This window comes from Nycticebus coucang, chromosome 6, assembly GCF_027406575.1.
Source record: "Nycticebus coucang isolate mNycCou1 chromosome 6, mNycCou1.pri, whole genome shotgun sequence".
Lineage (NCBI taxonomy): Eukaryota > Metazoa > Chordata > Mammalia > Primates > Lorisidae > Nycticebus > Nycticebus coucang.
This window is the reverse complement of record NC_069785.1, coordinates 41,806,734-41,832,497: the sequence shown is the minus strand read 5'-3', so window position 1 is coordinate 41,832,497 and position 25,764 is coordinate 41,806,734. Positions and strand designations below refer to the sequence as shown.

At 42.2% G+C, this 25,764-nt stretch overlaps 1 protein-coding gene across 1 annotated transcript in view; it reads left to right on the top strand.

Moving 5' to 3' along the window:
• The first annotated feature begins 3,785 nt into the window (after positions 1 to 3,785).
• Positions 3,786 to 25,764, top strand: part of GPR176 (G protein-coupled receptor 176) — a 134,004-nt gene continuing 112,025 nt past the window's right edge. The window contains exon 1 of the mRNA XM_053593378.1: positions 3,786 to 4,949. Coding sequence (XP_053449353.1) covers positions 4,778 to 4,949 — 172 coding nt within the window. The 5' untranslated portion in view covers positions 3,786 to 4,777. The remainder of the gene's footprint in view (positions 4,950 to 25,764) is intronic.

Sequence of the window (25,764 nt, the reverse complement as noted above, 5' to 3'; positions counted from 1 at the left end):
TACCAAGAGTGACAGAGTAAGACTCTGCCTCAAAAAAAAAATTTAAAAATAAAAATAAAAACCAGGAAAAACTTGTATTAAAACTGATACTCAAGTCATATTTGACTTCTGCAATTGTAAGAGTTGCTCAAACATGGCTAGTATTTGTCTTTTGTTATCAATATATACTATTATTACAAGTTTAATACGGTTTTTCCCTTTGTTAAATGTGTAATTTTTTTTGACACTCTGTATATAAAAGAAATCTATTGCGGGAATTGGCTCATGCAATTATGGAAGCCAAGAAATCCCATGATATGCTGTCTGCAAGCTGGAGACCCATGAAAGCTAATGGTGGAATTCAGTCTTAATGTGAAGGACTGAGAAGAGGTGGGATGGGGAGTAGAGGTTTGTGTTAATCTTGGATCCCAAGGGCCTAAGAAGCAGGACTTCTGATGTCCAAGGGGCAAGAGAAGATGGATGTCCCCATTCAAAGAGAGAGAACACATTCGCCCTTCCTTTGCCTTTTGTCCCATTCCAGTGGGTAGATAATCCCCCTCCTATACTGGTGAGGTGGATCTTCTTTACTCAGTCCACTTATTCAAATGTTACTCAGCTGGGCGCCAGTACCTCAGTGGCTAGAGTGCCAGCCACATACATCGGAGCTGGTGGGTTCGAATCCAGCCCAGGCCTGCCAAAAAACAATGACACCTATAACCAAAAAATAGCCAGGCATTGTGGCAGGCGCCTATAGTTTCAGCTACTTGGGAGGCTGAGGCAAGATAATCGCTTAAGCCCAAGAGTTTGAGGTTGCTGTGAGCTATGACACCACAGCACTCTACCCAGGGTGACAGTTTGAGAGTCTGTCTCAAAAAAAAAAAGTTAATCTCTCCCAAAGCACCCTCACAGACATACCCAGAAAGAATGTTTTACCAACTGTTTGGGCATTCCTTAGCCCAGTTAAGTTGACACACAAAATTAGCCATCACAACAACTAACTTTAAACTTTTAAAGTTGGGAGGGTGGTTTCTTATACTATTCCTTTTGGGAGAGGACTACAAAAACTACTTGTATCAGCATTATCAAGAGCCAGAATTTGCCTACTTTTACTCTACTCCATTTCCCATTATCTGCTTTTACGGCTGCTTCAGAAAGTTTTGTATTAAAATTAGCTAGCACATAAATGCGTAGGTTGACAATTCTAATTACCTGCCTCCAGCTATGGCTGTGTAACCTGATTGCTGCCAGATTAGTGGCCAGCTCATATCAATCTAACACCTGCTAAGCTCTGAATGTTTGTGTTCCCTCCAAATTCACATGTTGAGACCTCATCACCAATGTCATAGTTAGGAGAAGAAAATTTTGTGAGGTGATTAGGTCATGAAGGCTCTTCCCTTATGAATGGTATTAGTACCCTTATGAAAGAGGCAGTACAAGGAGATGGGCGTGGTGGCTCAGTGCTCTAGTCCCAGCTACTTGGAAGGCTGAGGCAGGAGGATCACTTGGACTAAGGAGTTGGGGGCCAGCCAGGTAGCATTGCAATATCTCTAATAAAAGGCACACTTATACCATGTGAGGACACAGCTAGAAGGCACCATCTATGAACCCAAAAGTAGGCCCTCACCACGCACTGAATCTGCTTCTATCTTGATCTTGCACTTCCCAGCCTTAAGAACTATGAGAATATTATGAGTTTTTATAAGCTGCCCAGTGTAAGGTGTTTGATTATAGCAGTCCAAACTACAATGGACTAAGACAACTCCTGTACAAGGTAAGTAATTGATATGGACTGTAATTTATGTGGTTTGTATCTGTTTGGATAGTCCAGAAAAAAAACAACTGAGACATTTTGAATAATTTTCCTTAAATACTGCAACAGTATCTTCATTACACATGCTCTTCTTACAATGGGACTCTCCCATTAGAGGTGTAGTCTCTGTCTCCTTCCCTTAAATGCAGTGATTTTGTGACTTTTTAAAAAAATTAAGTACTGTGGTGATAGATGGTTAAGTCTGAGATTAGGTCTTAAAAATCAAAGCAGGCTGGTCCAAGTGCAGTAGTATTTGTAACTAATTCATCACAATCAATTATAGATTTCTTTGTACCTTCTCCACTCTCATTGCTTCACTTGACTGGCCTTGAAAAAAAAAAATTAGGCGTCTGCCTTATCCTCTCAGAACTCTGTCTCTCTTGGAAAGCATACTCTTGGGACATAGCTGCCAGCCTGTGAGGAAGCCTGGTAGCCACATGGAGAGACCACAGATCGATGTTCCAGCTTAGTTCCCAGACAGCAATCAGTGGCATCAACTGCCAGACGTGTGTGAATGAACAAGCTCTTCAGATTCCAGATTGAGGTGGTGACTTTGAGCGACCCCAGCGGACAGCATATAGAGTTGTCTGAGCCACTAACCTTGTGACGGTTTGTTTGTTTTGCAGTGGTAAATAACCAAACAGGTATAAATTATCACTACTCTAGACATTTAACATATATTTAAATCATGTCCAATCTTTTACATCACATATCAATCTTAAATTCTCTTGACTCATGCTTGTGATCAGTTAAAAATTCATGTAGCACAAAGCTGTACGAATAATGCCACCTATTACTGTCTTTAGCCTTATATTTCTGGAGGCAATCCTTCCTCAAGTCTGAGAATCATGGTGACCACAGCTGATTAGGTTACTTTGTGATTCTGCTGACCCTATACTTTTAAGGGCTGTAGAAGATTTAGTGGTATCTTTTCAGATCAAAACGTGAGAGAGATTTCTTGCTTCCTTTGCTCTTTACACCTGCAAAAATTTGACTCTTTTTGTCACCTTTATCCCAGTCCTTACTAGTTTTGAATAGGGGATAGAGGGTGAAGGTAGGTAAACGAGTATTTTTAAACAACTTGCGAAACAAGTCTATTGACAGATTTTTCTCTAACCCTTCCTAAAGGAGTGTGATGGGTGTTTTGTTTTTTTACAATGATCACAGCATAAGGGGTTTCATCTTGAAACTTATTTTTACACTTCAGGAGCTACTAGAAATGACACTTCAGGGGGGGAAATACAGTTGGCGTAACTAATTTTTCCACTTTCTTTTTTGGTCTCCAAAATGTTTAAAATAACTGCTTAGATTACTATGCATAGGTATTGTGAAAATCTAAAGATGCACAAGACATGTATTTTTTGCTCTTTCAAGAAGAGTAAATGAGAAAGCAAAAGTTGCCATATTGTAACAGCATCATGCTTGGGTAACCAAGAAATAACTTTGTAATTTTAATCAATCAACATGGCAGTGCCCTTTAGCACGTACTTCACTTATTAAACAAACACCAGTTTCCCTACAGTCAACTCAAGCAAATCTTTGTTCCTCGTTTCCCTGGTCCTCTCTCTGGATGCCGTACACTCCCCTTCTTCCCCTTCATCATTCTTCTTTTCCCAACCCTTTGCATCAGCCCGCCGGAAGTGGCTCCCTTCCGCTCGGTCATTCCCGGAATCCAGCAGGCGTTACGTTGTGTGCGTTCTAGAAATGGGACTCAAAAAAAAAGGCCCAGGACACCTGGCACCGGGTTCCTATACATTCCATCTTTCTCAAAAGCCCAGGCTTGACTGAAGTGGGCTACCCGCCCAGGTGGCGCGACGAGCAGCGCTGAGCCCGCAGGTGGCCTTCGCTGACTGGACGCAGCGCCGCGCCGACAGTGGTAAACTAAGCGAAGCGCCGGGAGGTGTGGCGAGAGCCTACCCGCAGCCCGGCGCGGATATTCCGCGCCGCCCACACTCCCAGCGGAGGCAGTCACGCTCCGCGGGTCCAAGATGGCGTCCTCCCCACCGCCGCCTGGGCGTGGGGGCGGGGCCGCGCGTGCCACGTGACCGTCCCCGCCGACCGCGCGTCCCCGGCTGTCCCAGGCGCGCGCTGGAGTCTGGCGGCGGAGCAGACGGTGCCCCTTCCCCACTAGGGGCGTCCTGCTTTGTCCCCGCCCTGCCGCGAAGCTCTATCCTGGCGGCAGAGGATCGGAGTGGGGCTACGAAAGGGGGCGCACGGCGGTGCAGAACCAAAAAGAGGCTGTGGAACTGGGTCCTAGCAGTCCGTGCCGAGGCTGGAGGCCAGAGCCCCTAGTGAGGGGCCGGGCCGGAGGAGACAGCCCGGGCGTCCTGGCGGACCGCCAGGCGCACAGAGCGACCGTGTAGGGAAGACTCAAGGCTATCTGTCCAAGCAATGGGCGCAGTCGCGGGTTCGGGGGTCCCCTCGGGGCTCCGACCACTGGACCTGGGCATTTCACATCGCCATCCAGCCTCGAAGCCAGTAGGACTGAGAAATAGTGTCAGCCCAACGTGCCCTTCCCTCTAGGGAGAGGGGCCGAGCCCGACAGCCAGGGGGATTCAGGAGGGATGCCCTGGCCCTCGGGGGTTGGAGGGAGCTGAGGTTGAAGGGGTGCCGGGAGCGGAGAGCGCCCTCTTGGATCATCAGATGCCGCCTCCTGTGTTTCCATCTCTGCTGAGTGGGCTGGGCCACGCTGACCACCCTATAGTAGGAGGGACGGACGCGGCCCGGCGGGCTCTGACTGTGCCACTTTTAGGTGGCTGCTGACCGGGACCCACGACGGAACAGGCATGGGACGCAGCCTCGCCTCCCTACTGCCCAAGCTCTCAGGCGCCAGAGTTGGCAAAGTGGAGACGTGAGGGGACCCGTCGGCTGCCCCGGCTTCTTCAGGACCCTGCCGGGCCCCTCGCGTCCCTCCGCGCCCCAGGAGGAGCGGCTTGGCGCAGGGCTCCCAGGCGGGCGGGCGCGTGGAGCCGGAGCCCCAGCCTCGCCATGGGACATAACGGGAGCTGGATCTCCCGAAACTCCAGCGAGCCGCCGAACGCGTCGGGCGCCGAGGCTGCGGGCGTGAACCGCAGCGCGCTCGGGGAGTTCGGCGAGGCGCAGCTGTACCGCCAGTTCACCACCACGGCGCAGATCGTCATCTTCATCGGCTCGCTGCTCGGTAAGCCACCCGCAGGGCGCCTCCGGGCCGGGCTTTTCCGAGGGCGCGGGGTCGCCGCAGCCGCCGTGGGCCCGGGGTTCCGGGCAAGGGGCAGATAGATAGATGGAGGTTTAGCGATGCCTGAGTAACTGCAGTGAAGTTAAGCAGGAGCTGCGGACTCCAGTCCCCACGCCGGAGCAGAAGAGTTCCGATAGGGCTTTCTTTTGGACCGACGGAGGTGCTGAGGCTGTCAGCCTCCAGGCCACCCCGGGGGAACGCTCCCGATGCGGGGCTGAGCGCTGGCTCTTGTTTACAAATACTGAAGAACAAATACTCTGTGGGAATTTGTTGCTGATGATTGGAAAGAATGATACCCACCCGATTAAAGATGTGTTGTGCGTTCCCATCTTTACCCTATATAAAAAAATGTTTTGAAAGAATCTTATCTTGTGCGTGTTTTATGGCTTGCTTCTTCGGAACACCGACCTGCTGGTAAACAACTGTGAAGTTAAAACTCTGTGTCGCCTTTAGATGTTTTTGAAACAACAAAACAAAATCCACTGTACTTCCCTACCTGTGTTTTGTTTGAAGTACAGAATAAAGACAGATTAAATAAAACACACACACACCAGAGTTAGGTATACTTGTTCAGGGAGGAAGAGATCAATGAATTGAAATGAGTGACTGGGAAGAGAATTTGTCCACTAGTGTGAGAAATATCTGTACTTCTCACTACTCTTAAATGATATTACCCTTTGTAGTTACTCTTCAAATGTAAATGATACAGTCAACATTTATCACTATTGAATATGTTGCAAACTACTTGTAGATGCGTGGCTTCCCTTGTAGGGAATTCTCTGATGTGGCATTTATAAGGGTGTAAGAAGATTGCTCATGATTATATGTGATATTATAGGCAAGACTACTCTCAAAGTTTCGAAGTAGGAATAGATTACTTTTTGTAGATACTTGTGAATTTCCCAGAAAACTAAGATAATTGTGTAGAAAAGACTATTTTTAGAAGAATCTTGAAATTTCCCTTCATACTTTTTCTAATTTGTCATCATTCCATTCCGTACTGTCATAGTATTTATTTTCCATTTTTTGTCACAGGATGTTTTCATGAGCAGACATAGATGTGGCAATGTGGGGGGGGTGTGTGTGTATTAACATGTGTCTTTATGAAATGTTAAATATATATTAACGAGCAAAAGGCTGTGTTCCAAATACTTTCAACATTCATCTGATTGACAGTGAATACTTCAGTGGATAATGGTGGCATGATGCACCATTTTCAAATTCCAGTACTGGAATCTAACTCACAAAAATAAATATTTTTTCTCATTTTTGGGGTCATTTACTTAAAGTGTGGATTATTAGAGAAACAGAAGTGGCTGTATTTTTATTTCTGCAGATTCCTCCCCTATACACACACACACACACACACACACACACTCTCTCTCTCTCTCTCTCACACACACACACTCATATATAGTTTTCCCCATGGGTATCTTTAACCCTGAAGAAAGATGGTGTTGGGAGACATTCTCCTGAAAATTTTTCCCCTGGACGCTAAATATTTGAGTACTGTTGAAAACAGAAGGAGGGTATGTGTGTATAAAAGACATAGATAGCAAATAGTGGACATTTAAGAAATATTACTTTTGCTGCTCTTGTCCTTTCTGTTTTCATAACTTGTATTGGATTCAGGGACTTTTAGTACATCTGCCTTTATTTTAGCTCTTTTACATATAGCACTTGTGAGTGACATGCAAAAATTGCTTTTGTGGATGTCTCCAAAGAGACTGATTTCCCTCTGGATCTTTGGTGCCTAATTTGACCTAGGGCAACATATATTCTCCTTTCCTCATTACTTGGGCCCTCCTAAAAGAGAATTCCATTTGTTCCTTTCTATTTTCAGAAAAAGTATAAATATGGGTAGCATTTTTGGTTGTCCTAAAAGTGTAACTGAACCGTAACATCACCCTGCATACTTATTGCTTACTAGTATTCTAGACTCATTGTTCTCCAAGGATTTGACCCATTCACACATAACTACATTTGAATTCTCTTGGTAATGACAATTGAGGCTCAGAACTTAAGTTCCAAAGCCATGTGCTATCATGATGTTACTAGGCAATTAAACTTGGAAAGCGTGATTTCAGAAAGCCCCCAAATAGAGAAAAATCATAGAGTAGGAACACAAGAAAAGAATCTGGATGACTGAACAGTAAGTTGTGGGGGGATTGAGTCATAGCTAGAATAAATTACTGATTCAATACTTGGCTTAATGTATTTATTTTCCCTGTTCCCAAACGCAGACCAATGAGGAGTCTCTTTTTTATTTTCTTTCCTTTAAGCAAAAGGAAAGTCTTTCAAATATAATTGAAAATAATTCAAATATACATCTCATCTTCTCTAAATAGATTTCTTTTAATAAGGGATTTCCAGAGATCCATTAGTGTATGAAAATAATTCATTTGTACTATTGATGTTTTGCAGCTCTTTTTCAAAACTGTTATAGTGCCATATATTAGAGAAAAATCCCTGACAACTTGGAATAACTGTACTATTACAACCATAAGGAATGTTATTTGCTGTGTTGAAAATGAATGCAAGACTTGTATATAATAGTATTCATATAAAATGTCTTTTAGGGGTTTGTTTAAACTAATGCTTCTTAGCCTTCTTTATACAACATCTTGGGATATCTTTAGATGTGTCGTAGATCTTGAAATACAGTCAAATAATTTAGATTTCCCCTTCAGTAAACAGATGTCACCAACCACTTTTAGCAGTCAACAGTGTGAAAACAAAGATTCCAAAAGATTTGGAATCACCTCTTCTAATAAATGGTATGGATTGAACTCTACCGGGTTGATCTTTCTCTTTCTCCCACTCTCATTGAATTCACAACCTAAACGACACCTAAAGAGCTGGGCTCCTTGGTGCTTTGGTTTGAAAAGGCAGTGGTTATGATCTAGCCTATTACCTCTAAGCTTATCTTGCACAAATTGGCATCTATATCTACCATCTTTGGAGGCACAGGAGACTATTTAAAATGAATTTGCTCTTATTTAAAGAAAGTATGGTGGGTAATAACCAACAAGTATGTATCCTGCTCTGCAATGTATTTTAAAATACAGTAGAAATGCCATAGTTGACCACCTCCCCACATTAACCACCTCCTTAAGTTGACCTAATTTTCATAGACTGGACATGCACCACATGTACGTATCAATATAGTAGGCCTAGTACCTTATGTTGAACTAGTTTCTTAGGTTCCTTGGTGTTGACCACCTCTGTATGTTGACTAGTTTGTTATAGTGCCTTGGGTGGTCAACTTATAGAGGTTTGACTGTATTTTAAAATAGAAAAATCAGTATGCTTTTCTGTTACCAAACTGTGATCTACAGTAGAACCTCTCTAAGTTGACTACTCAAGGGACTGTAACAAACTGGTCAATGTACAGAGGTAGAACTTCATTGAGTATATGTCTGGTCTATGAAAATTAGGTCAATGTAGGAGGTGGTCAACTATGGAGCTTCTAGTTATATGTTTTTTGTTTTTAAAGGTATATTTTCTTTCCTCACTGTTATGGACTGAATTTTTATGCATTCCCCCAAATTCATATTTTGAAGCCCTAACCCCCAAAGTGATGGTATTAGAAGGTGGGGACTTTGGGAGATAATCAGGTTTAATTGAGATCATGAGGGTGGGGTCTTTAGGATGGGATTAGTACCCTGATCAGAAGAGACCTGAGCACTTGCTCACTCCCTCTCTACCAGGTGAGAATATGGCAAGAAGGCAGCCATTTACAACCAGAGGGGGGTCCTCCCCAGAACCTGACCATGCTGGCACCCTGATCTCAGATTTCCCAGCCTCCAGAACTGAGAGAAATTCATGTTTATCTTTTAAGCTGCTCACTCTATGGTATTTGTTTTTTAATAGGAGCTAGAACAGACTAATACACTAGAAAATGTTCTATAGTGAACCAGTGTGAAAATGATGACCCCCCCAAGTAAAAGTCCAACTTCTCAGTGGCCAGATTCCATGAGGTAGTTATTGAAGTAATCATTTCAAAGGAAATGTGAGAAACTGGCTTATTAAATCTGTTCAACAGATGTTTTGGGTAAACACTAGTTTTGTTCACGCTTCTTTATAGTCTTTCAACAAAATCATATGGAGCACCAGCAAGATTCATGGCACTTGTTTGGTAGTGAAGTGTACTTGTGCTTTTAATATTAGTTGCAATTAACCAGATAATAGCTGGCTAATTCTTGGAGTTACTTAGTTAAATATTTGATTAGAAGATGTGTTAAGGCTCAGCGCCAGCCACATACACCTGAGCTGGCGGGTTTGAATCCAGCCTGGGCCCGCCAAACAACAATGACGGCTGCAACCAAAAAATAGCTGGGCGTTGTGGCAGGCGCCTGTAATCCCAGCTACTTGGGAGGTGGAGGCAGGAGAATCGCTTGAGCCCAGGAGTTGGAGGTTGCTGTGAGCTGTGATGCCACATCACTCTACCCAGGGTGACAGCTTGAGGCTCTGTCTCAAAAAAAAAAAGATGTGTTAATACTAGTTTGTACTTATAATTCATGATTACAGACGGTGATTTTTAGCTTAATCGTCCTTATAGCCAATAATAATGTAGTATGAACAGCCTTACTTCCACATGATTTTTATCTTTAGTATACCTAAAAAGCTAGGATACTACATTAAGAATAAGGTGTCCTGAATTGACGTACAGAGTAAGGAAATAGTTGGGCAAACAGTTATCAGCCTGGGTAGGTGAACTGATTTCTGTGTGATAGATGCATTTCCAACCCATCCTTTTATGATATGTTAGGCACAGACAATCAATCTGACCTCCACCTAAATAAAATGTTCTTGGTAACCCCATGTTTCTCCTTTCTTTGCTTTCAGATATATGTCTTTTTACTTTTTGATTCATCCTGGAAATTAAATTCTCCTTTTTCAAAATTAAAAAAAGTGATTATTGAGATAAAATTCATATGCTATCGAATTCAACCAATTAAAATGCACAACTCAATAGGTTTTAGTGTTAGAATATTGCAGCCACAACCACTGTTGAATTCTAGAGCATCATTATCACCTCATAATGAAGCCACAGTACCCTTTAGTAGTCTCTGCTTGTTTTCCCTCAATACCTCAGTCTTTAGGCAACCACTGATCTGCTTTCTGACTCCATGGATGCTTCAAATATATGGAGTTGTATAAGATGTGGTCCTTTGCAACTGGCTTTTTTCACTTAGCATGATGTTTTCAGGGTTTATCCATGTTTTAGCACGTTATCAGTGATCAGTACTTTACTCTTTTTTATTGCATTGTATGGCTATATTATATTTTATTTATCCATTCATCATTTGGTGGTCATTTGGGTTTTCACCTTTTGGCAATTACGACTAATGTTACTGTAAACATTTACGTACAAGTTTTTGTGTGAGCATATATATTCAGTTATCTTGGGTATATATCCAGGAGTGGAATTGCTGGATCACGTGGTAACTCAGTGCTTTTTGCTTTTAATAACACTTTGGATTGTTTTCCAAAGTGGGGGTACCATTTACATTCCCACCAGCTATTTATGAATGCTCTAATTTCTTCGCATTCCTACTAACATTTGTTATTATCTGTTATTTTTATTATAGCCATTCTAGTCGGTAGATGGTATCTCATTGTTGCTTTGATTTGCACCTAAGGACTAATGGTGTCAGGCATCTTTTTATGTGCTTATTAGCCATTTGTATATCATCTTCTTTGGAGAAATGTTTATTCAGATCATTTTCCCATTTTTTTCTTTTTTTTTCCCATTTTTTCTTTCTTTTTTTTTTTTTATAGACAGAGTCTCACTTTGTCGCCCTTGTGCGGTGGCGTCACAGCTCACAGCAACCTCCAACTCCTGGGCTTAGGTGATTCTCTTGCCTCAGCCTCCTGAGTAGCTGGGATGACAGGCGTCCACGACGATGCCGGCTATTTTTTTGATGCAGTTCGGTTGGGGCCGGGTTTGAACCTGCCACCCTTAGTATATGGGGCTGGCGCCCTACTCACTGAGCCACAGGCGCCGCCCTTCATTCCCCCATTTTTAAACTGGGTTATTTGTCTTCTTATAGTTGAATTGTAAGGGTTCCCTTATATATTCTGGATACTAGACCCTTATCAGATATTTATTTGTAATTATTTTCTCCTATTCTGTAGGTTGTCTTTTCATTTTCTTGATGGTATACTTTGAAGCACAAATGTTTTTAATGAAGTCTAGTTTATCTTTGTTGTTGCTGTTGTTTGTGTTTTTGGTGTTTTATAATTAAGAATCCATTGTCTAATCCAAGGTCGTGAAGATTTATTCTTATGTTTTCTTCTAAGAAATATATTATGTTAAATCTTTGATCCATTTATGTTAATTTTTGTTTATGTGTGAACTAGGGGAAATTCTTTTGCATGTGTGCTTCCAGCACTATTTGTTGAAAGATGATTTTTTTTTCCCCTGTGAATAGTCTGACACTTGTTGATTCTTTGAAAACTTCAATGAGATTGCCTCATTTTAGGATTTTCATAAACCTGTGGTAAGGAATGAATAAGAGAACAATAAATCCCCCCCCAACAATCTACTTTATGTACTTTATTATTATTATTATTTTTTTTTTCATTTTTTTTAGAGACAGCATCTCACTTTGTCGCCCTGGGTAAGTGCTGTGGCATCACAGCTCACAGCAACCTGCAGCTCTTGGGCTTAGGCGATTCTTTTGCCTCAGCCTCCCGAGTAGCTGGGACTACAGGCACCCGCCACAATGCCTGACTATACTTTATGTACTTTAAAAACATAATCTAGAAACAGATTTTCCCAGTGTCATGGAGGAGATGAATGGCCTATCTTGTGTATTAGTAGAGACTGATTTGTAATGGAATCAGGCCATTGCTTCTTGTGAGTTTCCGAGATTCTATGACCTAGGCTAGCAAGTAGACATTTTTCATGTGTGCTAATAATATACCTTGTCTCTATTAGGGCCCAGCCATTTGTAACTGCTAGGATGCAAATCAGTGATCTAGCTGCATCATAACTCAGCTATGTTAATGTTTCTGACAGAAACTGCTATCTAAAATAACAAACTTCAGAAATACTTAAAGCAATTTCACCTTACAAATGTTCTGATGTCTTTGAACTCGTGGATGCTGCACATATTTAAAGTTTGGTGCATTGTCTTTTTTTTCTTTACCTGATCCTGCCTTTTTCTGGACCTTAGTCTGTGGTCCTGTACTACTGAAATACAGAAATCCTTTGCTTTAGGATTAGAAATGTAACCTTTGCAAAGATTTCTTTCTTCTGTCAGAGTAGTGTTTACGTGGTGTTAAAATGTTCTTATGTATGTTGATAGTTAAGGTATAGCAGTAGAACATTTTTGATGCTGGTCGACAAAGCAACTTACTAACTTACTGTTTGGATTTTTCATTTTTAGCTACTTTTTTTTTGTCCCAAAGTTTCAACTCCAAATACCACTGGTTCTACAAAGGGTATACTTTTACTTTATTGGGTGGGATTTTTATAGACCAAGATGAAATTTGTCTCAAAATGGGGACAAACAGACATGGTTCTGGGGGTGTCCACATCTCTAAAAGTCTCTTTCATAGAGTTTGCCAAAGACTTTCCTCATATATCATTTATCTTAATAAGCTATTGATTGGGAGCTGTGGTAAAAAGTTTTATTGTCAGGGAATTTAACTTCCATGTTAGCTGAGTGGAAAAATCTTTATTAATTGTATAGCACAAAAATATAGAGGTGTTTTTGCCTAGACCAGAAAGTAGGAGTGGCTCTAAGCAAAATTTTATAGTAATGATTTACCTGGTTGGGCATAGTGGCTCACACCTGTAATCCCCACTGTGGAGGCCAAGGCAGATGGATTGCTTGAACTCAGGAGTTGGAGACCAGCCTGAACAAAATTGAGACCCTGTCTCTATTAAAAATAGAAAGACAACCCCCCCCCCAAAAAAAACCCCAAGACAATTAGCCAAGCATCATGGTGGGCACCTGTAGTGCCAGCAACTCAGCTACTGAGGAGGCTGAGGCAATGAAGATCGCTTACGCCCAAGAGTTTGAGGTTGCTGTGAGCTATGATGATGCCATGGCACTCTACCCAGGGCGATAAAGTAAGACTCTGTATCAAAACAAGGAAGCAAACAAACAGACAAAATACAAACCAGGAAAAGAAAAAGGAAGTATTTACCCTAGACAGAACTAAAAAGCGAGAAAATTTTATCTTCAAAGAATCAACTCTCATTTTCAGAACTTTTATTCCATGTCTTCTCAGATAGCTTTGGTTTTCTTATCTTCTTTTTGGATGCCCAATTACCTTATTCTGAGTTATTACTTGTCCTCTCTCTTCCCAACTTGACAGTTTCTGCATTCCATTCCCACATAGTGGCATTTTAAACGTAGACGTTAACAGATGCCAACCTTTAAAGGTACTTCTTAAGAAGACATTTACATCTTAGGCAAAAATGGTGAATAACTTGAGCATTTCATATATGTGACAGGAACTAGAAACAGGTTGGGTGAATCTTTTAGGAACCCCCAAGCACATCATATAGGCAAACCTATCCAACCTGCAACCTTTCAGTTGAATGTTGATTTTGTGAGGGATTTTGCTCGTCTGTGGTGTCAGATTTTGGTAGTGGTTGTGTATTTAATGTGTGGCCCAAGAAAGTTCCTATTCCTCAAAATTGATCCAGGGGCTCAATTTTGCTCAGGCTGGTCTCCAACTCCTGAGTTCAAGCAATCCATCCACCTTGGTCTCCCAGGTACATTTTAAAATAGTCTGCTTGATAGTTTAAAATATACTATTTCAGATTGTTACCTTGGCTTGCTTCATGTATCTGCTGACTCTTGCCTATGGTAGATCATTTCCTTGTGTATTTCTAAGTTTTTGATTGTGAGCTCATCTCCTATTTCTGAAGGGTTCTGTGAGATCTTGGCTATAAAGAGGCCTCCAAAACAGTTTTACATTTGCTCTTTCCAGGTGTCACAGAGTTATCACAAGCCCTCCGCCCCACCCCCCGCGCCCTGCTCTTCCCTTCCTTTCCTTCCCTTCCCTTCCTGAAGCCCAAGACCTCAACCACAGAGCAATTTCCTTGTCATCTCTCTCTCTTAGGTGAAGGACAGTTTTTTAATCTCTTTGAAGATTCTGTCTTTTGAGAGTACTGGAGGGAATAAAGCGTTTTGAGATACAGTGAGAGTTTTGGAAAGAAGAGCACTTAAATCCATTTGTATGTAAGGATCTGATTTTGATATACAGTAGAATCTCTGTAAGTTGACCACCCAAGGGACTGTAACAAACTGGTTATCAACATATGGAGGTGGTCAACATAATGAACCAGGTCTACAATATTGATATGTACATGTGATGCATGTCTGGTCTATGAAAATTAGGTCAACTTAAGGAGGTGCTTAACTATGGAGGTTCTGTATAATGTGAATGTCAATGAATTTTATTGGATGGATATGTGAGTAAAATCTTTGCTCCTGTTATTTTATACCATAAGACATTTAAACCATGTCACTTCTTTTTTAATCCCTGGGCGTTTGCTTTAATCCTTAGTAGTTACTAGGTGTCTGAAAATGTAGCCCCTGGACCAAATGCAAAATCTACAATTGAGGGACAAGGGGATAGATGGAGGAACATATGTGAGACTTTTACCTAAAATAGTTCCCAATTCTAGCTATTATACTTGAAGTAGGGCTGTGCCTGTCATATACCTGATTGTCTCCAGGACTCCTAGGCTTACAGTGATTGGTAATTATAGCACTTAATTGTATAATTTTGATTTGTGTAAGTTTGATTTTACTAATATTCTATCGTGAAGGTAGGGAATTATAAAAGATTGCTGACAAGGGGAAATTAAGTCAAACCTCCCTTAACATGCGTAAGTCATGACAAAAACTCAATAAGCTAAACGTGTAGCTCTGAACCCTCTCCATAGTAACTGTATCAATAAAAAAAAAAAGGCATCTTCCTCTGCAGCATACATAGAGATTATTTCTTCATGGCCTCTAGTACCTAAAACTTCTAAATGGCTCTGCTCAGGAAATTTGTTTTTGTTATGGTAGTTTTCTTTTGCTTTTGCATTTGTATGCAATTTCCAGAGAAATGCCTTCAAACTGACTTGAGCCATATTTTGATTGGTGGCCACACTTGGTTCTGAGGAATGCTTGGAAATAGTTCCTTTGGGCCTGTACTGGAAATTTGCTTCATTATACCTGACACACTGTGAAAAACTTTTAGGTTAAGGTACAAGTGTCTAGGCACCTTGGCACTTACAAATGAGTTTCTATTGATGTCTTGTTACCAGTTTTAGAATTCATAGTTTGTTGTGATCTCCTTGTTTTTGTTTTTGTTTTTCTGATGAATTTTTATCCCTAGGGGCAAAATTATAGAGTTTGAGGCAAAGCATGAAACCTACCCAGTCTTTCTTTATGGCTCCCTCACTTTTTCTCTTTTGAGGGCTTTTAAAAATACAGGAAAAAAGATTAAATTACCGTAAAACCACCATTCAGAAATTTGTCATATTTCTTTCATATGTTTTTTACTTGACAAAATGTTACAGGTATAATTGAATCTCTGTTAACATTTTGTTAACATTTGTCATATTTCTTTCATACGTTTTTTTACTTGACAAAATGTTACAGATATAATTGAATCTCTCCATGTGCCTCTCTTTTTAACTTGTTCTATCCAAATGATGGTCAGCTAGTTTAGGAAGACAATACACATTGGGGAATTAGGGAAATTCTTATAGGGTCTCTGATGAGGACAGATAAGGAAGGTTTTGCTAATGGGAGATGAATGCTTTCTGGGTAATACCTTTGACTTACCTGCCAACATGGCAACTCCCAACCAAGAATACTGCATTAATTAGCTTACCTTTTTGTGGGCTTCATAGTTTATAAAATATATTACATTATTTCATCAATTATCATAATAACTTTGTGACATAATGAAGGGGATATTTTCTATTTTTATTTTCTCACCCTTCTATTTCCTAACAGCACAGCTCTGCTGAAACAACATGTGCATATCCACTGGCGACCTTCCCTTCCTGTATTCCTCAGGGTTCTTAGTTATAGACAGCAGAGTCTACTGTCAAAAGAAGACACAGCCAGGCTGGGCACAGAGGCTCATATCTGTAATTCTAGCTCTCTGGGAGGCTGAAGTGGTAGGATCCTTTGGGCTCAGGAGTTTGAGACTAGCCTGGGCCTCCATCTAAAAATAGAAAAATTAGCCAGGCTTTGTGGTAGGCACCTGTGGCCCTAGCTTCTTAGGAGGCTGAGGCATGAGGATGGCTTGAACCCAGGAGTTTTAGTTTCAGGTTGCTGTGAACTAGGCTGACACCATGGCAATCTAGCTTGGACAGTAGAGTGAGACTCTGTTTCAATAAAAAAAAAAAAAAAAAGAAGAAGAAGACGCAGCCATAAAAACTTTTTTTTTTTTTTGAGACACAGTCTCACTATGTCACCCTCGGTAGAGTGCTGTGGTGTCACAGCTCACAGCAACCTCAAATTCTTGGGCTTAAACAATTCTCTTGCCTCAGCCTCCCAAGTAGCTGGGACTATAGGCACCCACAACACCTGGCTATTTTTTTGTTGTAGTTGTCATTGTTGTATAGCAGGCCAGGGCTGGGTTCGAACCCACCAGCCCTGGTATATGTGGCTGGTGACCTAACCACTGAGTTAAGTTCACTGAGCCCATAGAAGCATTTAAAGAAAAACATTTACTTGTGAAGATGGATTGTAAGGAAGTCAGGCTTTAGAAGGACTGACTTGTCAAATATACAAGTATTTAAAGACAACAACCTCAAGATTACCAAGTTTGCTGTTATGTTCATTGTGAAAAAAGGTAGTCATTTTACATGAGTTTTATAACATCCAAGACTGTCATTTCTTTAGATACCAGCATTTTAAAAGGCAATAAATTTATAAAACAATAAGAGTTGTTTTATTAGGAGTCAGTAACTTACAGAAAAGGCTGAAGATTTCATTTACTTTCAGAACCAGAGAGAATGAGCCTGTTTTTATTTTTATTTTTTTTGAGTCAGAGGCTCAAGCTGTTGTCCTGGATAGAGTGCTGTGGCGTTTCAGCTCACAGCAACTTCAAAGTCTTGGGCTTAAGTGAGTCTCTTGTCTCAGCCTCCCAAATAGCTGGGACTATAGGTGATCCTGTTTTTTTAAGATATGTCTTTATTTAGGGAGAGACGAGGGTCTCCGGCACTAAGTTTTGTTTGTTTCTCTGGATGTTACATGTGCACATGTTTGCACGATGCAGCGGGACAAGGTGTCAGTTTTCATTCTACACCAAACTAGTCATTTTATGAAGAAGGAAATGTATGGGAAGGTCTGAGAACCAAGCTGAGATGCCACAGAGCTAGGAACACAGTCAGGAAATATGCACCATGATTCCCCTGATTTTAGCAGAAACCACGAGGCTGTTTCCTTGGGGAGAGAACCGTAGAGCAAGCTGCCCCGGAACACCCAAAGGCATCTGTCATTCAGCACTACCCCACATTAATCATGTATGTCCACCTTCCCTGGGATGTCTGCTGGGAAGAACCTGGATCACAGCCTGCATTGTTGCAAGGGTGTCAGAAACGTGGTGTTTTTAACTTTCCCTTTGTAGCAGAGGGTCAAAGGATACAGAGGGAATATTGAGTGAACCAAACTGTAGTATTTGCCACTTTTTACTTTGTGTGATTTTTTTCTATGACTAATCCTTATAGTACTGTGAATAGCCCCACTCCCACCCTGGGTCACAAGGGTAGGGCGTTATCTAGGCTCTGCTGGTCCCAATATCCTATCCCCCTGTCTGTGAGTATGAACACAGGGATGGTCATGGGTTCTGAGCTTGATCAATCAAATCAATCAACATCCTTGATACTGAGATGCTGGTGCAGAGACCCTCCTTTTCCAAAGTGGCTGCTAAGCAGGGGTAATGGAAATGAGGAGCTGCTGAGGAGAGAATGAGGATGGGGAGAGCAGCAGAGGCGAGGGTGAAACAGAGTCGCAGGGCACAGGGGAAAGAACAAACCCTGATGATACTGTTTGTGTCCCTAGAAATCCTGAGCCTACGTCTGCCCGTTCATTTTCCCATTACACGCACCAAAAAACCCCAAAGATTCCTTTTTTAACTTCAACTTGTTTGAGTTGGGTTCTGTCACACACAACAGAAATATCCTGACTGATACATGTAGTGTTTTTGTCACTATTCATATTCTGCATTTGGATAAACAAGTCCAGAGGGTTGGTGACTTGCTTAACAGAACATTCTTGCAGCCCCGTGGGCCTGACACAATGGAGATCAGATGCCGGGGGTGGGGGGTGGGGTGGGGTGGGGGTTGGGGGGGGACAGCAGCTGTGATTCAGAGTCTAGAGATTGAGCAGGAGCTAGAAGTCCACGCAGCTGGAGAGATGCACTTGACGCTGTGGAGGATGGGAAGGTGTGGAGTGGAAGGTCGTGCTCAGGCTCTGAGCCCAGGAACGTAGAGCAGGCTGGAGGCCTAGGGCTGGCAAAGGCTGATAGGTGTGCAGAGGCAGAGATCCAGACGAGATACTAGACCGGGAAATGCTTTGGCAACTGTCCTGAATCAATACTCAGCCCCTGATTCTTTTTCTCTCTCAGTTAAACATCTTTTTCTTTTCTTTTTAAATTTTAGAGACAAGCATTTGTCTGTGTCCTAGTCTGGCCTTGAATTCCTGAGGTCTTGAACTCCTGAGGTCAAGCAGTCCTCCCACCTCAACCTCCTTAGTACTGTGCTGGCCTTAAATATGTATTTTTAATCAACAGCTTTTAATATATATAATAGTTGATTAACGTGAATACTTAGTGGCAAGAAAACCTAGCTGTATAAGGAAAGTGAAATACTGCCATTGGTAGGTATAGCCCTACCCCGCAGATGATTTCTAGTCGCTGGGTCAGAAGCTGGCTTCAGCTTTCCTGAGCATTCACAAGAACTTCTGGGAAGTTAGTGATGTCCCGGACATCAGACAGGTGTACAGTTGGGGAAATGAGCTGCTCTGTGTTTTCTGCTTCAAATGGCCAGCGTCCAACTCTCAGGAAGGTCAAAACAGAACACTTCCAAATGGGTGAAATGAGCGTCCTCAGCCGATCCACGCTCAGGGCTTGGAGGGGAGAGTGGGAGCATTGTTAGCAGCCAAGTTCATTGAGCTACGGGCGCCCAGCATGTTAGCATCCAAGTTCAGATAAGCATCTGGGCCATATTCAGCTTAAGCAAGAGTGAGACCACATCATTACAAAAAAATAGAAAAGTTAGCTGGACATCGTGGCAGGCCCCTGTATTCCCGGCTACCAGGAGCTAGGCTGGTAACATGGTCCTCTAGCCTGAGCAACAGAATGAGACTCTGTCTCAAAAAAAAAAAAAGAATCTGGGCCAGATCACATGGGTGTTGTCAAGTTAAATTGACAAGACAAAGGCAGAAGGCACTGAGCAAGTGGTGAAAGGTAGAAAGGAGCATAGCAGGAAGATCCCACACAACCTCTGAACCCTCTTCCGATTTGTTTATCACATTAAGCAAGCTCAGTACCTGAAAAGGCTATTGATCTCACTGTTCTCTCTCCCCTGGATGATTTCCAAGGCTTTCCTTTAAGTTGCAGCTCAAATGTCACCACTTGCCCCATGCACTTTTATCACATCACCCTATTTATTTTTTCTGTAGCAGTTATAACTCCAGAAATTACCTTGTTTGTGTAGTGGTCTATCCTGGTCCATTGGAAGGTGAGCACAGGGACTTTGTTTTATGCACTGCTGTGTCCCCAATGTCTAGAACAGTGCCTGGGACATAGGTGATGGTAGTGAGTAGTGATTGAATAGAATGTTTGGGGACAGTTAAATAGGACGATGAATTAAATAACCACTATCTTGATTCACATAAGGCTTAGCGGCCTTGTGGAAATGAACATGAATTTTATCCATAGCCAGGATTCTGACACACGTGGCTATGTCCAGGGTGCTTACAAGAGCCAGCGATCTGGAAAGACAACAGGTCTCTTGATAGCATACCTATGGTGACAGAAGTTATAACCTGATTTAAGTTAGAGTGAGACTATGAAATTTGACAGGTAGCATTTTGACCCAGGCAGCATAATGTGTGTGGGGACGTCCCTAAAGCTTTTGGAGCCTTTTGGATCCTAGATAGGTCAAAAGTATTGCCAGAAGCAGCCCGTGGGCATGACCCTTTCTATGGGAGAATGTTCAAGAGGCACTGTTGTTATCAGAGAGCTATAGGTGACATTTGGCTGCTTGGGCTCACACACGTCTCCTAGGAGTGTGGGATCACAGGGGTGCCTTTGAGTTTCTGTCAGCTGTTAGGAGACCACCCCTTCCATCTGTCTGTCTAGGAAGGTCAGTAGTGGGAGTAGGGGTGTGGAATAAAGGCTGAAAACAATAGAATATTTTGACTCCAGTCAAGTGGCCAGCAAATGTTAGGTTGAAAACTCTGGTTTTCGTACAACTGAATGCAGTGGGTTTTATGATAAGATAAAGCATCCTCTGCTGATAGGATGTGTGTGAGTATAATAAATAATAATAAAGGCTGTTTGTCACTTGTTTCATCCACGTGTACACATGTAGCCTTCAGCATTTTTATAGAATTAAACTGTTTTTACTTTGAGATAAGTGTAGATTCATATGCAGTTGTAAGAAATAGTACAGAGAGATGTCTGTACCCTTTATCCAGTTTCTCCCCATGTCTTGCAACATCCAGACATGTGCAGTGTGGTTTGTGTGTAAGGTGGGAATGGTAACACAAAACCAGGACATTGCTGTTGCTATTTCCATCACCACAAAGATTCCTCCTGCTGCACACTCACTTCCCTCCCACCCCACCCCACCCCCTTCGTAACCCTTATTCTCCATTTCTATAATCTTGTTATTTCTTTTTTGTTTTGTTCTTGTTTAAGAGACAGGATCTCTCTGTGTTGCCCAGGCTGGTCTCAAACTCCTGGGCTGAAGCCATCCTCCTACTTTTGGCCTCCCAAAATGCTGGGGTCACAGGCATGAGCCACCACATCCTGCAGTCTGGACATTTCAAGAATGTTACATAAATGGAATGATATAGCATGTAACCTTTGGGGATTTTTTTTCCCACACAGCATAATTCTCTGGAGATTCATCCAAATTGTTGTGTTTATTAATAGTTTATTCTCTTTTATTTCAATTCCATTTATATGTGTATGACCTTGAATGAAAGCGTGACAACTCTGCAACTTTTTCATTATTCTTAAGTCACGAAACACTCTCAGTTTAGTACATAAGACGCGCAGTCCCCTGATAAAAGAATCAATGCACCAAACTTGATTTAAAATAAAGAATTCTCCCCTCCCCCACATCCTCAGGCCTGTTGCCTGGGAGAAACCTGGACTTGGGTGGTGGAGTCTGCCTTGCTTCCTTTCACATCTTGAGCTTATGGCCAAGTTTCCTTGGCCCTCCAGGATTGAAGCTGGCCCGGGGTTGGTGGGGTAGGGGGTGGAAGAAGGAGGGCTTACCTGACTTAACGCTATTTATAAGTGGCTTCACACTCTCTGGCCTGTTGCCTATTTCTGTGACGTGGTGATGCTGCGCTATATTCTGTCTTCAGCACCCATTTGACATGCCCTGTGACATCATTGCTTTGACACCTTGCCTGTGCCTATCACATGGGACACGCATGCTTCCTTTGCCCTGGTAAGTTGTGGGAGTTCAGGCTACCCATTGTCACCTCTTTTTGAGCAGCTCACCAGCCCATCTCTTGCTCTTTAGGTTTCTCAAATAGGAACCAGTCACAAGTTTACTGTGAGTCCCAATTGCAGGGGACACAAATCAAGCATAAATGGGCTACTGAGGCTTGAGGGAGAGATGGGCAGTCCTCCCTTCCTTCCCGGGTAGGTACTTACCGTGTACCCTTGGCTCTCTAGATCTATACTTTTATACCATCCAGGCTGGTGGAGATTTGAGTCTTACAACCCCTTGACAATAACTTTGAAAAATTTGTATCTTGATCTCACATCCTACTTTGGCATGCTGTGTAGCTATTGTATCCTGATGCTGTGGTAGAATTTTCTGATTCCAATAACCAGATACTTTGTTAATTTAGAAATGCATTTTTCCCTACTTAAAATTCATGAAGCAATTTTGCTTAAAGTCTGCGTGTACTTTTTTGATATCAGCATCTGATTTTGCTGGAAGCATTTTGGAGCCATCTCAGTTTGTCAGGGCCCACCATGATTACATCAAGTTGTGTGAGTGAGACACCACACTTAAACAAACAAAAATCACACCTCCCCCCCAAAAAAAATCATGCATGATGTGTCCACTGAAAATTTTACACTAAGTCACACCATAAGAACCATTTTGATTTTTTTTTAAGGACAGTTTATTTTCTTTCCCCTATTTGTCTAGTTGCCTTTCACAAACTCTGTGATGTAATTATGTACGGCTTTTTAAAGGGATCTTATAAAACTTGAGGTTGTGAACTCACACTCAGGAATGATGGTGTTGCATCTTTTTACTTATATGCCATCAGATGACTTCTTCTGGAAGCCCAAATTAGCATTGACTGAGGTAATTTTAGGTCATCTTGCCTTCTCAAAGTTCCAAAAAAAGTACTTTATTACTTGTTCTTCTTAACTTATGATGGGATGTCCTGATAAAACCATTGCAAGTTGAAATCAAAGTAAGTTGAAAATGCATTTAATACATCTAACCTACATCACAGCTTAGCCTCACTTACCTTAAATTTTCTCAGAACAGTTAACATTAGTTTGGCAAAATCATCTAGTAAAAAGCCTGTTCCATGATACCATGGTACCATGTTGAACATCTCATGCAGCTTCTTGAATTCTGTACTGAAAGCAAATCACTTCTGCACCATGGTAAAGTCAACGTTAAGTGGAACCAACATAAGTTGGGGATCATCTGCAATTGAGAGAGTGCTGTATATTAAGAGTGACGTTATGCTTTATGAGCAAGAATGTTTGAGGAACCTCTGCCTTGTATCAAGGGTATGCGATATGCACATTTTATCTGATTTTTGCCCCATGGTTCCCTGGGCATCCCTGTGTGTGCTCATTTGCACCTATAATTACAGCTGCTTTTTCATGGGGCTTCCTGCGCAGTTTCTTAGGGCAAGAAACACTTTCAGAGGCTGCTAAATGGAAAAGAAAGAATAACTCTCTGAAGTCATCCTGAGTGTGAATTCAATTTCCAGGAACACAGAGTTCAAGCAAGACTCAAACAGAGACAAAATAATCAAATTTCGGTCTCCTAGCTCCTCTCATTGATTGATGGGAATAGCACCTCTTGTGTTTGTCCCGTTGTTTCTGTGGCCTGCTCCCAAGGTTGCAGATCTTTAGCAACAATGAATCTATAAATGATCAGAAGAAGCCCTAGGCTTTCTGTCTCTGCCTCCTCAAAGGCAGGATTAGGGACTAGAGGGTTAACTGCCCATCATATTTCTCTGCTGGTGCTGTTATTGTTAAGATTGGATGGGACTTTTCTCTGAAAACTGCCAAATCATTTTTCTTATTAGTAACAAATGAAGGGGCTCTGGCTGGTGAGGATCACACTGGGTGCCCAGGAAAGGTGAATTCTGGCCTGACCCTGCTGCGGAGGGTTGACTGCTGATAATCGTAAGGCAGAGATTCTTAAACCTACTGTGCACAAAAATCATTTGTTAAAAGTGCAGATTCATGAGTTCTACCAACAGAAATTATGTTTTAGTGGGTTTGACATGGGGTCTTGGAGTTGATTTTTTTTGAGACAGAGTTTCACTATGTTGCCCTTGGTAGAGAGCTGTGGCATCACAGCTCACAGCAACCTCAAATTCTTGGACTGGAGGGATTATCTTGCCTCAGCCTCCCAAGTAGCTTGGACAACAGGAGCCTGCCACAATGCCCGGCTTTTTTTTTGTTGCAGTTATTTTGTTGTTTAGGTGGCCTGGGCTGGGTTCAACCCATCAGCCTCGGTACATGTGGCCGGTGCTGTAACCACTGTGTTATGGGTGCCGAGCCATGGAGTTGATATTTTTAATGAACATTCTAGGTGATTATAAGCAGGTGCTGCACACTTGATCTAAGGGATGCCTGACCAACTTCTTAGTGTCTGTGGAGATGACAGGTTGGCACTAGGGACATTATCGGCTCATAATGCTGATAGTCAAGCTGTGAGAGTAAGTGTCAGAAGTTGGGTATGGAGAAAGCTGTTTATTTAAGATAAGTGCCAGGCAGCACCTGTGGCTCAAAGGGGTAGGGTGCCGGCCCTGTATGCCTGAGATGACAGGTTCAAACCCAGCCTCGGCCAGAAACTTAAAAAAATAAATAAATAAATAAGTGCCGAGGTCATTAGAAGACTTCTTATCTCTTCCTAGGGAGCAATAGCATTGCTTGCAGCCAACTTCTTGCAAAGAGAATGGTTGAGATGGAGAGGAAGTAGGAATTTAATTTTAGGGTTATTGGGTTATTGGTATCAGTTCTACCCATCTTTTTTTTTTTTTTTTTTTTGAGACAGTCTCAAGCCGTCGCCCTGGATAGAGTGCAGTGGCATCACAGCTCACAGCAACCTCCAACTCCTGGGCTCAAGCAATTCTCTGCCTCTGTCTCCCAAGTAGCTGGGACTACAGGCGCCCGCCACAACGCTCGGCTGTTTTTTGGTTGCAGCTGTCATTGTTGTTTGGTGGGCCTGGGCTGGATTCGAACCCGCCAGCCCAGCTGTATATGGCTGGAGCCTTAGCCACTTGAGCCACAGGCGTTGATCCCTACCCATCTTTTAATAATTAGTGTTACTTAAGGTCTGAAGGCAATATGGTAAAAATAAAGGCCCTAATATGATTAGGCAGGGCCCCCCTCTCAAATCTTACTTAAAAGAACTTACGTCAAAATTTTACAAATAAGATCATTGAATTTCCCAGTTCTGCCTCTGCCAACCATTTCTATATCAATCCATATTCTAGCAGTAATAACTAAATAGGAGAGTTCTGACATTTGCCTTTTGGGATAAATATTGTTAAAAGGGTAGTGCGGGGGTTACGTGACTGTTCTTCCTTTATCTTCAGGGCCTCGTTCTCCACCTTTAGACCTAGCAGTTCACTATGAAGACCAGCTGGATAATGGAATACTTGGCTGTCAGAAACATGTCAAACTCTCTGAAGCAACATAAATCAGAAAACACTAAGTCATTTTTCTGCTTGTTCTTTGTAGAATTTTTTTTTTGAGACTGAGTCTTAAGCTGTCACCCCGGGTAGAGTGCCATGGCGTTGTCATATCTCATAGCAACCTCCAACTCTAGGGCTCAAGTGATCCCCTTGCCCCAGTTTTTTTTTTCTTTTCTTTTTTGAGACAGAGTCTCACTTTGTCGCCCTCAGTAGAGTGCTATGGCATCATAGCTCACAGCAATCTCAAACTCTTGGGCTCAAATGAGTCTCTTGCCTCAGCCTCCCAAGTAGTGGGACTACAGGAGCCCCCATCTCAACGTCTGGCTATTTTTAGAGATGTCTCACTCTGGCTCAGGCTGGTCTTGAACCCGTGAGCTCAGGCAATCCACCTGCTTCAGCCTCCCAAGGGCTGGGATTGCAGGCGTGACAGTTTTTTGTATTTTTTGTAGAGACAAGGTCTTGCTCTTGCTCAGGCTGGTTTCGAACCCATGAGCTTAAGCAATCCACCTGGCTCAGCTTCCCAGAGTGCTAATATTACAGACGTGAGCCACTGTGCGCAGATCATAGAATTTTTTTTTTTTTTTAATTCACAAAATTTTCACTGAGAAAGAAATTAAAACTTCAGGTAA